At 45.8% G+C, this 14,895-nt stretch overlaps 1 protein-coding gene across 1 annotated transcript in view; it reads right to left on the bottom strand.

Annotated features, from left to right (window-relative positions):
• Window positions 1–14,895, bottom strand: part of LOC144128227 (phosphatidylinositol-3,5-bisphosphate 3-phosphatase MTMR14-like) — a 108,958-nt gene that overhangs the window by 39,695 nt on the left and 54,368 nt on the right. Inside the window, exon 4 of the mRNA XM_077661461.1 lies at window positions 3,910–4,018. Coding sequence (XP_077517587.1) covers window positions 3,910–4,018 — 109 coding nt within the window. The remainder of the gene's footprint in view (window positions 1–3,909; window positions 4,019–14,895) is intronic.

Genomic DNA, 14,895 nt, shown 5'->3' with positions numbered 1-14,895 from the left:
CTGCAGTACTATGCACTGGAAGGCAAGTTGGTTCCTCACACGAGAAAAAAGACTACAGAATCGGGAGAAGGCGACCAGACCACACAGCCACTGGCCCTGATGTGAAACGCCAATAAGGCCGAATGGGAGAAATTGATTTTCAAATAATCGAGCGTATGAATGTGATATGCGCAGACAGTGCAGTGATTTATGCCATGCGCTTACTGGAGACTGAAGATGCCGAAGAATGCCGTTGTGACTGCCAAGCTGGAGAAAACAAAATCCACTAGTCTTTTCCCCCCACCGTGGGGAACAATTGGGAGTGAGTAAAGGGAATGAAAGCGAAGCAAACCAAGCGAATTGACTGGGGTGCTGTCAACCTGTGCGATCTCACGAATGTACCAAGCCTGAAAAGGAGCGCAACGAGTTCCTGCGGCGGTTTTTTCAAGAGCTCAGCCTGCGGTCGTAGCACAACTACGACGATTCTCAGCCGATGATTATTGTACTTTGCAACATGTCCCTTCTTTTACGGCTGTAACTGCGTCAAAACATTCCTAAGGGCTTTTGGCGCCTTCGGCGTTACTGTTATATGATGTCGAAGCCGATCACACTTGCGCGGCCGGCTCCCCCGGCAGTGGGTCGCTATATAGCTTTTTACCCCCCCCCCTCATTTTGTTTCATTTTCTCCACCTATGGGTGGTAAAATTATATCATTGCCTTCGGGCCTTTTCATTTCTCCTCAGATTAGATTAAGCCTGTGTGACGTTAGTGCGTAGACAGGGGATTATTATTATTATTATTATTATTATTATTATTATTATTATTATTATTATTATTATTATTATTATTATTATTTTTATTTTTATTAACATAACGAATGTCCGACTGACCAAGGAAAATGTTGTCTAGGCGAACCATAGAGATAAAGGACGTTTGGGCCAAGGAGTAGGAGCCGTCAAGAATATCACTGCATAGCCATATGACCAGGTTGCGGCCTAGGGCACACTGAGAGAACAGGGGTTAGAAGATTGAAGTGGGGTGGAGGAGACAGAGTAGGAGGTGCGGAGGAGCTGTTGCGGTCGCTTCTTTAGCCTCAGTGGAGCTAAAGGGTGAGGTCGGCGGATAAGAAGATGCAAAAATCAGCAGTGATCTCTCACTGTGTCCAACCGCTCGCAGTCACCAACCCACAAGTTTGAACAGCACTGGTACGCACTGCGAAAAGGGTCTGGCTACTGCTCCAGCAAAGAAACATGAAAATAAGAGGCGATTGCCTAAAACTAAATTATATTTACATTTGAGCTGCCATAGGCTGTATATCGTAGAGCTGAGCGTTGGCGGTTTGGAAACGTTTGGATGTTTTATCTCGCTAAGTTTTAACTTCGTCCTTAGATAATGTAATGCTATGGATTTAATTTGTGCGCAGAGTAGCCGGCACGCAACAGAAAGAGCCTTCCATTTGTTTAACGTTTACAGAATTCTCGGTGCCAAAGCTTTTTTGCACTTCAGCCTGAATGTCGGCCCCATATAGAGGATTGCAAACGTGCGCCCTCCAGGCGAGCGACAGAGCCCACTCAGCTACTACGAAGAACATGACTTTTGCCCTTCACCGCCCAGACACAGTAAAGGTAGCAGCAATGTAGAAGGCAACTCGCACGCTTAGGCGCGAGTGGCAAGCACATTTTCTTTGTTCTATATAGCTTTCGTTTGGATAAGTAATACCCACAAGACCGATAAGCTTCAGGGAAGAAATAAGAAAGTTCATTGCGCGCCAGTCGCGTGCCAGTCATCGGTAATATTGCCGCTTCCTGTACATACAAAAGCGCACACAGCGATCTCGCAGCTATGAGTGGCAGTGATTTCTTTGTTTTAGAAAACTGAGCACCCCGTACACAGCACCTGCGGTGCTTTTTTGATGTTAGCGCTCTCAGTAAATATTCTCAAAGAAAAAAAAATTGGCTGCAGGGTTCAACCCAGCGGAACTTAGTTTACAGAGCGGAAGCTTGATTGGGCATGGTCAGACACGGTTTGCTGTGGTTTAATTTTATTGCATATAAATGAATGAATGAGCTGTTTAATTAGAAAGGGAGGCTCGAGGCATATTAATACTTGGTAGTTAACCTCTCTGCCTTTTCGTTCGTCTCTCTCTCTCTTGCTTGGTTGTTGCTTGATTAAAGAGAAGACATGATCATAAGGTTCATCAGATTCAATCAGCCATCTACGATACACAGCCGAAGCGCTGGTTCAAGCGCGCGACTTCTCCATGGCTATCTGCGAACGCCAGGCCTCGTGCTTTTTATCTTATCAGATGAACGATGATTCATGTGATTCAGCGCAATTGCGGGGTGAGCGTTGAATCACGAAGATGAACGCAGTTGGGAAGGCGAGGGAACATTGCAGGCCTGGATCACCGCAGCGGCGCCAAGGTGCGGCGAGTCACATGGTATGACGTCACAGCCACATCCCAACTCCACCGCCTTAAGGTCATTCTTCGGAGCAAAGTGACCGTGAGTTTTTGCATCGGACGAGTAGAGCTTCTGCTCTAAAACACTGAGCTTAGTAAATAAGTGTCTTGATATAGTCCTTGCCTAATTTTATTTTTTTCTCGGTTTCGCACGTCACCCGCTTCCACGAGAAAAATAAGCGTTTGCTTGGTCCCTGGTGTGGTCATTTCCTTCACTCGACAAAGAACAATACAATTTAGCAGAAGTAATGACGCTTTTTATTGAACTGTGCACATATCTAATATTGTTATCAGTAGGTATTTCACGTATCAGAAAACTTGATTTTTACGTCCAGACAATATCATTAGAGTACAATTTGTTTCTAGAAATTGAGACCCAGGTCTCAAGAGTAATGCATAGATTTTCTTTTTCTGCTAGTAATTCTGAACCCTACTCCCATGAAATTTTAGCGACGTTGACCACTTGCGGTTTAACCCATTTTTTCAGTTCTTAAGCTCCCACGAGCACGTCGGCCACGTTAGCTGTCGTCGTCACGCCCACGAAATATTTTTCACCATGGCATGGATATCACGGAGGTCGACTCTCAGTGCAGCATATCCCTGTGTAGACCAAGGGGTGAACCACAAGGCAGCACTTTCTCAAGCTTTGAGAATAACATACACTCACTCATTACATTTGCATGAAAAATGCACGAACCATGTGTACCTCTTTCGCTTTAACTGCTTCCCCCTGCCTCGCAATTTTTTTAAAGCCACAGTATTGGATAGCGAAGACGGATCTAATGCAGCTTAAGTCCCTCTTGCAGCGCGCATGGAAATTATTAGTGGTTTATTTAATAAAATAATCGCGCAAGTAAAAAGATGTTGCTAGCCGCTGCATCTGTCATCATAACCTGAAGCACCTGAGCTGTGCTTAGCGTGAGTATGGACAGGGAGAAGAGAGTGAAGTGGAAAGAAAGAGGGGGATGACCGGGAAAATCATAGTTTATAGTTTAGGGGGTTTCACGTCCCAAAACGACTCACAGGCTTTGAGAGACGCCGTAGTGAAGAGCTCCGGAAATTTCTACCACCTGGGGTTCTTTAATGTGCACTGACATCGCACAGTACACAGGACTCTAGAATTTCTCCTTCATCGAATTTGAACCGCCGCGGCTGGGATCTAACCCGCGTATTTCGGGTCAACAGCCGAGCGCCATAACCATTCGGCCACAGCGGCGGCTGGAGAAATTATAGGATTATGGCGGCAGTATACACTATTTACAAGAAAAAATATATGGCGTGTTCGGATTAAAGCATTTGAGGAAAGATCGGTGCACATGCGTACGTGAAATCTTCATGCATGAAGTGGCGTAGAATGCCAGTGCTGCTTGATGTTAGTGCACCCAAAGCGAAAGGGCATGTCGTAGGAGATTTATTCTGCCAAAGTCTCCTGAACGACCGCATACTCATGCACAAAAACTGCGTAGTACCTTCCCGTCGTACAAGATGACCGGAACAGCAAAGCGTTTGTGGGCCCTGGCCGAGCGAGCCCTCGCCATGTGCCCTCGGAGTTTTCGTGTGCGGAGCGCGTGAGCGGCCCTGCAATAAGAAGCGTTCACAGAGGCATAATTATGACAGTGTGGGCAGCCATGAGAGTCTAGAGAGAAAAAATGTGCGGAAGGATGGAGAGGTCGGCCGGAGTTATAGTCTCTGGTCTGCTATTTCACACTTGGAGAGAGGGGAAGGGGCTCTTGTTAGTTTCTGTTAGGTTTAGTGGCGATAAGCATATGAGGATATCGTGGGCAAAGTTCAAGGAATAGAAGTGGTTTTTTTCCTTAAAATCTTTATGAAAATGAAAAAAAAAACGATTGTAGTGTAAAGGGCCACAACGTTTGTTGGCATAGCTTGTGATGACAAAGCACAAACATTTTAGTAATGCCTAACAGTACTAGAGGCTATCCTTTGCTGGGCAAGTATTTCTGGGCTCCCAGCAAATTAAGATAAGACCTCAACCTTCTTGGCAATGACAAGGTGGCTGAGGTGTGGTTAACAAGTGTTTATAAATTGTCTATGATTAATCAAATCTATAATTCGTTTAATACACTCGGTGTCTTTAAAAACTTAAACACACGTGACAAGAGAACAAGTGCATTTGCACCCAAGAGCAACATTGAGTGAAAAGGATTGTGTTCATTGTAAAATGGAGGAAAATTTTTTCTTCGCGTGTAAGTTTTGTGCACGAGGAAAACACGTAGTTTACTGCGAGTTCGTCTCCACATTTTTCACATAAGGGTTTGTCTTGCTTTGTCAACAGAAAATGTGTCAATTGTGGGCGTCCAAGGCGAAGACATCAAATTAATTCCATGAAAAGTTCCTTACGCTTGCATGACTTCCAATCTTCCAAGGAGGCTTTTACGAAGTGTAGCTTGTTAAATTTATTATCCCGCTCCTTATGCCATTTTTTCTTTAATTTATTATGTATCAACTTCATGCAGGCTTTATGAGGTATGTTCACATGTTCGATTTCACCACTGCGAGATCGTGTAGCACATGAGTCCGCTTTCTCGTTACCCTCTATTCTGACGTGGCTCGGGGCCCAGCAGGACCTTATCATACGTCCTTGTGTTGTGATGTTTTCTACGTTGTGTATGACGCTTACTGCCAAGGGCTCAGATGCATATTTTTGACTCCAGCGCTGTGAGCCGGCTCACGGATTCAGTTTAAATTGCGCTGTTTCGATGTTCTCATTTCTTATTTTGCACAAAGTCATACACACTGCATAATATTCGTCACTAAAGAATGATACATAACTTGGCCGTCTTGTTTTTTCTCATTTGCCCTGCACTAATACACTTCCGACGTGCGTTGATTTTGAGTCATCTGTGTAGAAGCCCATGTAGCTTGCATATTTTTCTTTCAGAGCCAGATATTCTTGTATGTGTTCACGCGGTGTTTGGCTTTTACGACAGCGTGTTAGCGTGAAGTCACAGGCAGCGGGAAGGCTGCACCATGCCGGCAATGGATCATGTCTTGAGGCAAGTTGAGGTAGGGCATCTTGTATTCCTAGTCTACGACGTGTATCTTAAAGGCCGAGTCACACTGCGGAAACAGTGGACCAACCTGTCTGACAAAACAGGGGTTTCGTCGGGTTGGCGATCCTGTCACACCACGTCAACACGAAAAATTAGGAAACGTGTCGCTGTTGCCCGCCAGCATATGTCGCCTGCATGTACGCCACTTGTTCAGAAACTGTGTCACACCAGGCAAAACTAGTTCCGTCGCATTGCCCGCCTCATCTCTGCCCTTGCTCGCGTGCTCTCTTCCGTCCGTGATTGCTGCGTGTGCACAGCCGCGGAAACTGCAGACACCTTGCGCTGCCGTAGCTGCTTGTGGTTCCGCAGAATGTAGGAGGAAATATCACCATGCGCGGCTCCTGACCCGGACGACGAGCCTACACCGCAGAAGAAACCATGCTCCAAATGGATGATGAACTGGCTGCGAAGGGCGTCTGAGCAAGGCGCTCTCGAAAACTTTAGGCGAGAGAATTAAAACGCGGGCTACATGCGTCCACTTTCTGTGTCCTGTGCCTACTTGTACGCATATTGTATTTTGAGCTGTTTGTTCTACATTGAAATACCACCCCGGCCAGCTTCCTGCCCAATTGAAGTATAATAATAAGACGTATCACTATTAATACACATCAATACACATCACGCCACAATCTCTGCAGATTCATCGAGGTTGTTCCTGCCAGAGTACTAAAATAATGCAGATTTATACGCATCATACTTGCAATGAATAGGGAACCCAGTAAAATTATTCTCATTTCTATTTGAAAGAAAAAAAGGCAGCACTGCTTTCCTATTCATCTCAAGTTCAAGAATAGCCGGACAGATAGCTTGCGCTCACTTGTCATATCCGGTCCCAACTAGCGACCTCTTGAAACGAAGAATAATTGCTATCACGCAGATAATACTGTGGGTCTGTGTGATTTTGGGTCTGTTCAAACATCGAGACTAGGTCACGTTCCTCGGGGCGCGAGAACGACGGCGCCATGTTCACGCGAGCAACTGGTACACTCGTCTGCCGGCTAGTGCACGAGTGGTTATCGCACACGACCCCGTCAAGATACTGCTGGAGCTCACGGCGGAGGCAGTCTTTATACAAAGCGCGTTCGTTAGAAGTGCACGCTTGATCACTAGAATGCGACGGGGATCGTAGGAAACGTGCTTCTCCGCGGCGGCCGAATCATCTAGCTGGCGGTGGCCAAGACAGCCTGCCCGTTGTTATGCGCCCGCCTACAAGATGCCGTACCGCGGCGGACAGCATTGTGATGAAAGGAAACGCTATTTTTTGCACTTTGCAAATAATGTTTCCTAGCACGAAAGGCACAAATGCGGTAAATCACTGCAAAGTGCTTGCTTTGGTTGGTGCGGTGTCTCCAAAAAATTCGCCCGGCCGGCGAACAGGGCATACCGGGTCCGCGAACGCTGATTGTTTGTTGTTCTGGTTCCCAAAAGATGTCATTCCGAGGCAACACCTCAGCAACCCGTCTTGTTTCTGTTCCGTTCATGCAGTGTGACAAGAAGTTGTGGAACTAGTTGGTTAGGCGACCTGTTGACAGCTCGCTGTAGCGAACGTGTTTTGTTGATTTCCCTGTTGTGTTTCCGCAGTGTTACACGGGCTTAAAGGTTAATGGAAAAGGCCTGATTGATTATGGTTTATTATTGGACAGTACTTTAGATGTGGACTTGGTAACTCTGGGGTAACAAATGTATTTTGGTAGGGATATTATTAGTGCGCAAACACTAATCTGATGGGTACCAAAACCGAGCAAAATCATCCGTCGGCTGCTAGCGTCGTCTGCTCGCATAGCGAGAAAGCTCCGACCCGCGGAACTGCCCGCTCTTAGTCGTCTTCTTCGTGGCTTTAATCCGGTGGTACTGACCCAAGCAAAATCGTCTCTCGCATGTCCGCAGCCGGCCTAGCGGGAGCGCTCAGTCCCGCGGCACTGCCTGCTCATGGTTGTCTTCTACGTATCAAAAATATGTGCTTCCGCAGTGATTGGAATGTAGTAGACATTCTCTGTAGTTTTTTGTAGCGAGAGCTACACTAGTCTACCAGTCGAGCATTTCGCGGTGCATGGGAGAGGCCAGTTGCGCGCATGCGCCGTTATCATGGCAACGGGAGAGGAGTAAGGAGCGGCGTGCGCTTCGCCATCGCCGTGGCCGCGCGCCCGCTCCACCGTCAGAGCCTAACGTGACGTCACACGGATGAGCAGTTGTGCGCATGCGCCGATACCATGGTAACCAGAGACCAAACAGCTGCGCCGCTGTCTTCGTCCCCGCCTCGCCGCGCGCCGCTCTACCACTGGAACCGCCCGTCGCATGCTCAGCATTGCGTATAAAAGGGGGGGTGTAATGGGCGTCTGTATCACAACGTTTCACATGCATGCAGAGGAGAGCCCAGCCGCTGCTAAACAGCGGTAGAGACAAGAGAAGATTAACTCTTCCGATACGGAGCTTGTCGGCTGTCATTTGGCTACTCAACAAAGAGAATGAGTGTCAGAAGGCGAAGAGAGCAGCGGAGACGCCTGAACAGAGAGAGGAACGCCTTGCCAAACGGAGATTCCAGACTGCCGAGCGTAACAGACGGCACATAGCCGCCGAGACAGAGCCTATGGAAGGCGTCAGTCAACAGGATCCAATAGAAGAGGATACGAAGGCCCGTCTTGTGACTGATCACACCACTCGAGTTTCCGGTAAAGATCAACCAGGGAGACGTACCTTTCGCTAACGTATACCCTGGCCTATCCGAGCTGAGCCAGTGCCAATTTTTTTCAGTAAGTTTGCACACGTGAGCATTGTTCAGTTTCCTAGGAATGAGTCATTTGTTTCTACATTACTATTCACGGGGGATGTTCTGCATGCGTCAGTTGAGAGACGCAGACCTAGGTTTTGTACAGGTCACAGTTTTTTGAAATTATGGCTGTCTCTCAGACCCATACACAATGCATCCATAATCTAATGTGGAGCACACTACAAAGCGGCATATTTGTAAACTAAATGTTCTATCGGATCCCCAGGGTTTTCGTGAGGTAACTGAGTATATTCCAGGAGAGAGAAGGCTTCTTTTGGAAGTTTTTGTATGCGTAACAATGTGAGCTCTCGATGAAAAGGTGTGCCTAGAAATTTATGCCCTTGTTTTACTGGGAGTACAATTTGATTTAGGTCCAGGGTGGGATTAATCTACAAGCCTCTTTTGAGCGGGAAAAGAACAAACTTTTTGTGGATAAAACCTAAATGCATTTCTGTCTGCCCAAATTGCTACTTTGTTCAGTGTGAGTTGCGTCTGTCTCTCTCAAGTTGATAAACTGCAACATGTGCATGCAGTTCGAAGGTAATCAGCATATACAGACTACATAGCGGACTTTGGAATTACCTTTGCTATTATCTTCATTTTTATGACAGTGTTGTACTTAAAATTCTCACTTGCATGAGTTTTCTAGCAATTGTTGAACACAAGCGCACAGGAAATGAAAGGTCAGGCAGGAAATCTTTCAAGTAGTTCAGCACCATTCCGCGGATATCTAGTTCTGCCAAATTGCGGAAAATCCCAAGCCCCCATGTGGTATAGTAAGCCTGCTCCATACCAAAAAAAACAGCCAGACAATATTGTTCGTGTATGAACGCTTCTCGGGCTGTGTTCAAAGCGGACGACGTGGTCAATTGATCAAAATGCTTAAGTTGACGGGATTTGAGGGTATACATTAACCTGTTATTCAACACATTTTCGAAAGATTTGGCGAGACAACTCGTGAGTGCTGTCAGCCTGTAATAAACTGCGAGAAGAGGTTGGTGGTTTTCCGGATTTCAGGCACAGCACTATAATGGCCTTTTTACAAACCTGGTATTTTTTCAGATTGAAATATTTCGTTAAAGAATTTCAGCAGATCATCTACAGCAGCTTCAGAGAGGTGGGCCAGCATTTCAATATGTAATTCTTTAGGGCCGGGCGCTTGCAGTTTGCCATTGGACTGTACTGTATGGACTGTTTGTACTGTAATTAAGCTGTTGTAAGGTTCGTTTTTGCCACTTGTCAGCAGTCGTTGCTTTTAGTTGTGTTTTTTTGCTTTAAGAATGACTGCGTGTAGTGTGAGGAACTAGAATCTGTAGAGAAATGTTTCTCTAGTATGCATGCTTGCTCGCTAATGCTTTCTTGTGTACTAAGAGCTGCCAGAAAAGGAACTGTGTAAGGAGCAAAGCCACCATTAAGTTCACGACCTCGTTCCCACATTTGTTTTGATGTAACAGCCATTTATAGATGATATTGCCACGGACCTGGCTCGAGCTACCTGCGCGCTAAGCCGTGACGAGGACGAAGTGGTCGCGTTCGCGTGAGGCGCGCTCGAGCTGGCTCTGTTCTGGGCGATTAAAAACCTCGGCCGTTCTGCGGTCCCCCTCTACGCCTACGACTGTTCTCCGTCTGGCCTGTGACATCTGGTGGAGGTCGCTTGGGTATTCTCGGCTGATGCTCCATCCTTCCTCGGAGAGCCGAAGCACAAGCCCGGTGCCTATTGTGCGAACCCCCGTCCATCGTGTCAGCCGCAGGCTCCGCGGATTGTCTCCAGAATTCGGACTCCAGCCTCAAGAGAGCGCACCCATGGCTACGACCACGGCAGCAAGGTCAGACAGCGCCCCGTTCATACCTGCTTCTTTTGTGAGCCTGCAAAATCCCCGGATCCCGAAGCCCTTTCACGGCGGATACTCGGAGGACGCCCAAGACTGGCTTGATCAGTTCGAGCGCGTTGCGCGTTTCAACGGCTGGGACGACAGTGCTAAGATCCGGAACGTTTACTTCAGCTTAGAAGACGCCGCTCGGATCTGGTACGAAAACCGCGAGACGAGTCTAACGACGTGGCAGGACTTTCGTCGCCAACGATTGGAGACTTACACCAGCAGCGATCGCCGTGAACAGGCCGAGCGTGAATTGACCGCTCGCATTCAGCTACCAAACGAGAACGTAGCGATGTACGTGGAGGAAGTGACGCGCCTCTGCAACCGAGCGGACCCGACCATGACGGAAGAGAAAAAGCTCAGACACCTGATGAGAGGCGTGAAAGAGCAATTTGTGTTGTGTTGGGTTTAATGGCACATAAGCAGCTAAGGCTATCATGCGCCATGCTCAAAGTATATGAACACTTTTCTGTAGGTGGGAGGAAACATGGTTGTGTAGAGGACTTAAATTGCTATTTCGTTCTGGTAGTAATAAGAGAAAGAAGAAATTTTATAAATGTCTAAAAATAAACGCTTTCAAGAAGGTCAGATAACCTCAGTAGCCATCCTTGGCTGGGCAAGGATCCTGAGGCTCCCAACCATTCAAATAACCTCCTCAGCCCTCTTCTCATGGAATGAGAAAATGGCTGAAATGCGTCATATTTTAAAGCAAAGCTGTGGATCAAAGTTTACAGTTCCTGAAGAACATCTGCTTCTTTTAAAAAGCTAGAAACGGAAGATATGTTAACAATGGCATTTTCGCCTAAAAGCAGCGCTGGGTGTAAAGGAATGTATTCATTATAAAACTTCGTAAAGTGCTTATTTCTTAGTTTTTCGAGTTTTGCACAAGAGAATGTTGTTGTTGTGTGTTGGGTTTTATGGCACATAGGCAGCTAAGGCCATCATGCGCCAAACTCAAGGTGTAGAATTGGCTTTCTGTAGAATGTTTACGAATATCAAAAAATGCTGATGGCGTAGATGACCTAAAAACATTGTGCTGCCTAGTAAAAGAAGAGAAGAAATTTGGAAATCGCTAATGGTAAAAGCCTTAAAGAAGGTCAGGCAGCCTTAGCGGCTATCCTTGGCTAGGCAAGGATCCTGAGGCTCCCAACCAATCAAATAAAAAGCCTCAGCCTACTTCTCAGGAATGAGAAAGTGCCTGAGGTGTATCATGTAATAAAGTGAACCAGTGGTTCAAAAATTAGTTTTTCGAGGACGCCCGCTGCTTTTAAAAAGCTAAAAACTGAGGGTATGTTAACAATGGCATTATCAGCTAAGAGCAATGTTGGGTGAAAAGGAATGTATTCATGATAAAATTGAGTGAAGTACTTTTTTCTTAGTTTTTCTAGTTTCACACATGAGAATAAAATGTGGTTAACAGTAAGTTCTTCTCCGCATTCCTCGCAACCAGGTTTATCTTGTTTTGTTAGCAGGAAGTTGTGCGTGAGGTGCGTGTGGCCAATTCGCAGACGGCATAAAACCACTTCTTTAAAACGTTCCTGGTGCACACATGACTTAAATTCACCCAAAACTGGTTTTACAAAGTGCAGTTTATTATTCACTTCGCTGTTCCAACGCGACTGCGATTTTTGTCTTAATTTCTGTTGAACTAATTTCATACAGTCATTAAAGGGTATATCTACTTTTTTTATTTCCTCGCCCCGAGCTTGAGCGGCACACAAATCTGCTCTCTCATTTCCTTTTATTCCGACGTGGCTCGGGACCCAGCAGAGTTTAATGTTCTGTCCTCGAGCTGTTGCTGTTACAATGTTGTGTATGATGTCCCCAAGTATGGGAGTGGTTGCGTTTCTAGAGTGGAGGGCTGTAAGTACACTTAAAGAGTCTGTGTAAATAATAGTGTTTTTGAGGTTCTCGTTTAGTATTTTTTTTGTTGCCACACATACTGCGTAACATTCTGCGCTGAAGATGGATGCGCACTGTGGAAGTCGCATTGCTGTCTCCGAATTTCCTCGCACCACTGCGCTTCCTACGTAAACATTCGTTTTTGAACCGTCAGTGTAAAAGTCCGTAAAACTACTGTATTTTTCTTCAAGTGCAAGGAATTCCTGTACTATATGTTGTTCTGGAGTTTGTTTTTTTTTGGAACTGCGTAAGGGTAAAATCCCAGATTGCCGGAAAATTGTGCCATAGAGGCAGTGGAGCTCGTCTTCGAGCAATGGCAGGTAATGTGTCCAGTACTCCGAGGTTTTGACACATTTCTTCAAAACGCAGGAGGAGTGGCCTGATAGCTTCAGGATTGTTGTTAAAAAGTGTTCTTGATGGGCATTTTGTGACTATGGGGTAACATAGGTGTTTGGGAAGCGAGCGGATTTTTAAAACGTACGAGCACGTGAGCATGGTTCTTCGGTCCTCGAGTGACGGTTCGTTGGTTTCTACATAAAGGCTGTTAATGGGTGATGTCCTGTAAGCACCAGTGGAGAGACGCAAACCCAAGTTATGCACTGTATCTAGTCGTTTAAGGTATGATGGTCTCGCTGACCCATACACTATACATCCATAATCAAGGGTAGAGCGTACTACAGAGCGGTAAATTTTTAGAAGGCATGTCCTGTCGGCACCCCAATGTTTTCGTGACAGTACTTTGAGTATGTTGAGGAATCGGGAGGCTTTCGTTTTCAGTGCATTTATATGAGGCAGGAAAGTGAGCTTTTTGTCAAAGGTTACGCCTGGGAATTTGTGCTCATTTTTCACCGGTAGCTGTGTTTTGTTCAGGTGTGTAAATGGGTCGGCCTGTAAGCCTCGCTTAATAGAGAAAAGAATGGCCATGGTTTTCTGTGTGGAAAACCGGAAACCGTTCTCGTCTGCCCAGGTCACCAGTTTATCTATTGTCAGCTGTATTTGTCTCTCGCATGTTACCAGGTTTGAGGATGTGCAGGCTATTTGCAGATCGTCAACATAGACGGAATACATAATGGCCTTCGGTATTACTTTGGCTATGGAATTTACTTTTGTAACAAACAATGTCGTGCTCAAAATACACCCCTGAGGAACCCCGTTCTCTTGAACGAAGCCCCTGGACAGGGTTGATCCTAGGCGCACTTGAAATGAGCGGTCGGAAAGGAAGTCCTTCAGGCAGTTCAACATCCTGCCACGGATGCCAAGATCTGCTAAGTCACGAAGGATGCCGAACCTCCAGGTGGTGTCGTATGCTTTCTCGAGGTCAAAAAAGACGGCAAGACAGTGCTGTCTGTGTATAAAAGCCTCTCGGACAGTATTTTCCAGGCGAGTTAAGTGGTCTGTTGTTGAGCATGCTTTCTTAAAACCGCACTGATGGATGTCAATAAGTTCAAGAGATTCAATCAGAAAAGTTAGTCTTTTATTCAGCACAGTTTCGAATGATTTGGCAAGGCAGCTGGTAAGGGCTATCGGCCTGTAACTTGTAGGGGATGTTGGTTGTTTTCCAGATTTCAGGAATGGTACAATAACTGCTTTCTTCCAGGCTTTCGGCAATCTTCCGAGCACCCACACTTGGTTAAAAAACTTCAAGAGCGCCTCCACAGATGGCTGGGAAAGATGTGCTAGCATTTCGTAATGTATATTGTCAGGGCCAGGTGCCGTCTTTTTTTCCGGCCGAGAGAACTTCGTTTATTTCTTGGAGTGTTATTAAACCATTGTACGGTTCTTTTGTGCAACCCGTTGTTGGAAGTCTATGTTTCTCCACTGCATGTTTATGCTTTAAAAATGTTTCTGTGTAGTGTGAAGAACTAGAAATGTTTGAGAAATGTTCTCCCAAGATGTTTGCCTGTTCCTCTATATTTGGCTGTGTACCTGGAGCTGTTAAGAAAGGAATTGTGTAAGGAGAAAAGCTTCCGTTAAACTTGTGGACTTGTTCCCACATTTTTTCGACGTAACTGAACTATTTATGCATGATACGTAGCTTCTCCATGATGTTCTTTCGGCATTTCGGCGGATGTACCGAGCTTTTGCTCTCGTCTTTTTAAAGTTGATGAGGTTATCTTGAGTTGGGTATCTTCGAAAAACTCCCCAAGCTTTATTTTGCTTCTTTTTTGCTTCCCGGCATTCCTGCGTGTACCATACCTTGTTGTTTTGTCGTACTATTCCTGACGATTGAGGAATAGCTTGGCACGCAGCATCAATAATGCAGCTTGTAAAAATTTCATTCAGTTCGTCAACGTTAAGACTGTTTGAAAATAATTTCTCCAGGCTAGCCTTTTCTCTAAATAGTTGCCAGTCGGCTAGGTGTAGTTTCCAACGGCGTTGTTTACTAGGGATGACTGATGGTGGCGATGAAAAGTTAATCACTACCGGAAGATGATCGCTTCCGTACGGGTTATCGAGAACATCCCACTTAAAATCGGTAAAAACGGAAGAAGAGCTAAAAGATAAATCTATGCAACTCATTTTTCCTGAGGCTGGAGAGCAATATGTGGGTTTGCCTGTATTGAGTAGGCAAACATTATTGCACAGAATAAAATCTTCTAATATACGGCCCCTAGTGTCTGTCTGTTCACCCCCCCCCCCCCAGAAGGGGGAGTGTGCATTAAAATCTCCAACTACCAGATATGGCTCTGGTAGCTGATTAAAAAGTGATTCTAGGTCATGAAGTGTTACTGTGAGGTGTGGCTGAAGGTATACTGAACATATGGTAATTGTTTTAAAGCTAATGACGGTGACTGCAATGGCTTCATAATTCGTCTGCAGCAGGATTTCACGTGTTGC

Source organism: Amblyomma americanum, chromosome 1 (assembly GCF_052857255.1).
Source record: "Amblyomma americanum isolate KBUSLIRL-KWMA chromosome 1, ASM5285725v1, whole genome shotgun sequence".
Taxonomy (NCBI): domain Eukaryota; kingdom Metazoa; phylum Arthropoda; class Arachnida; order Ixodida; family Ixodidae; genus Amblyomma; species Amblyomma americanum.
This window is presented reverse-complemented; position numbering and strand designations above follow the sequence as displayed.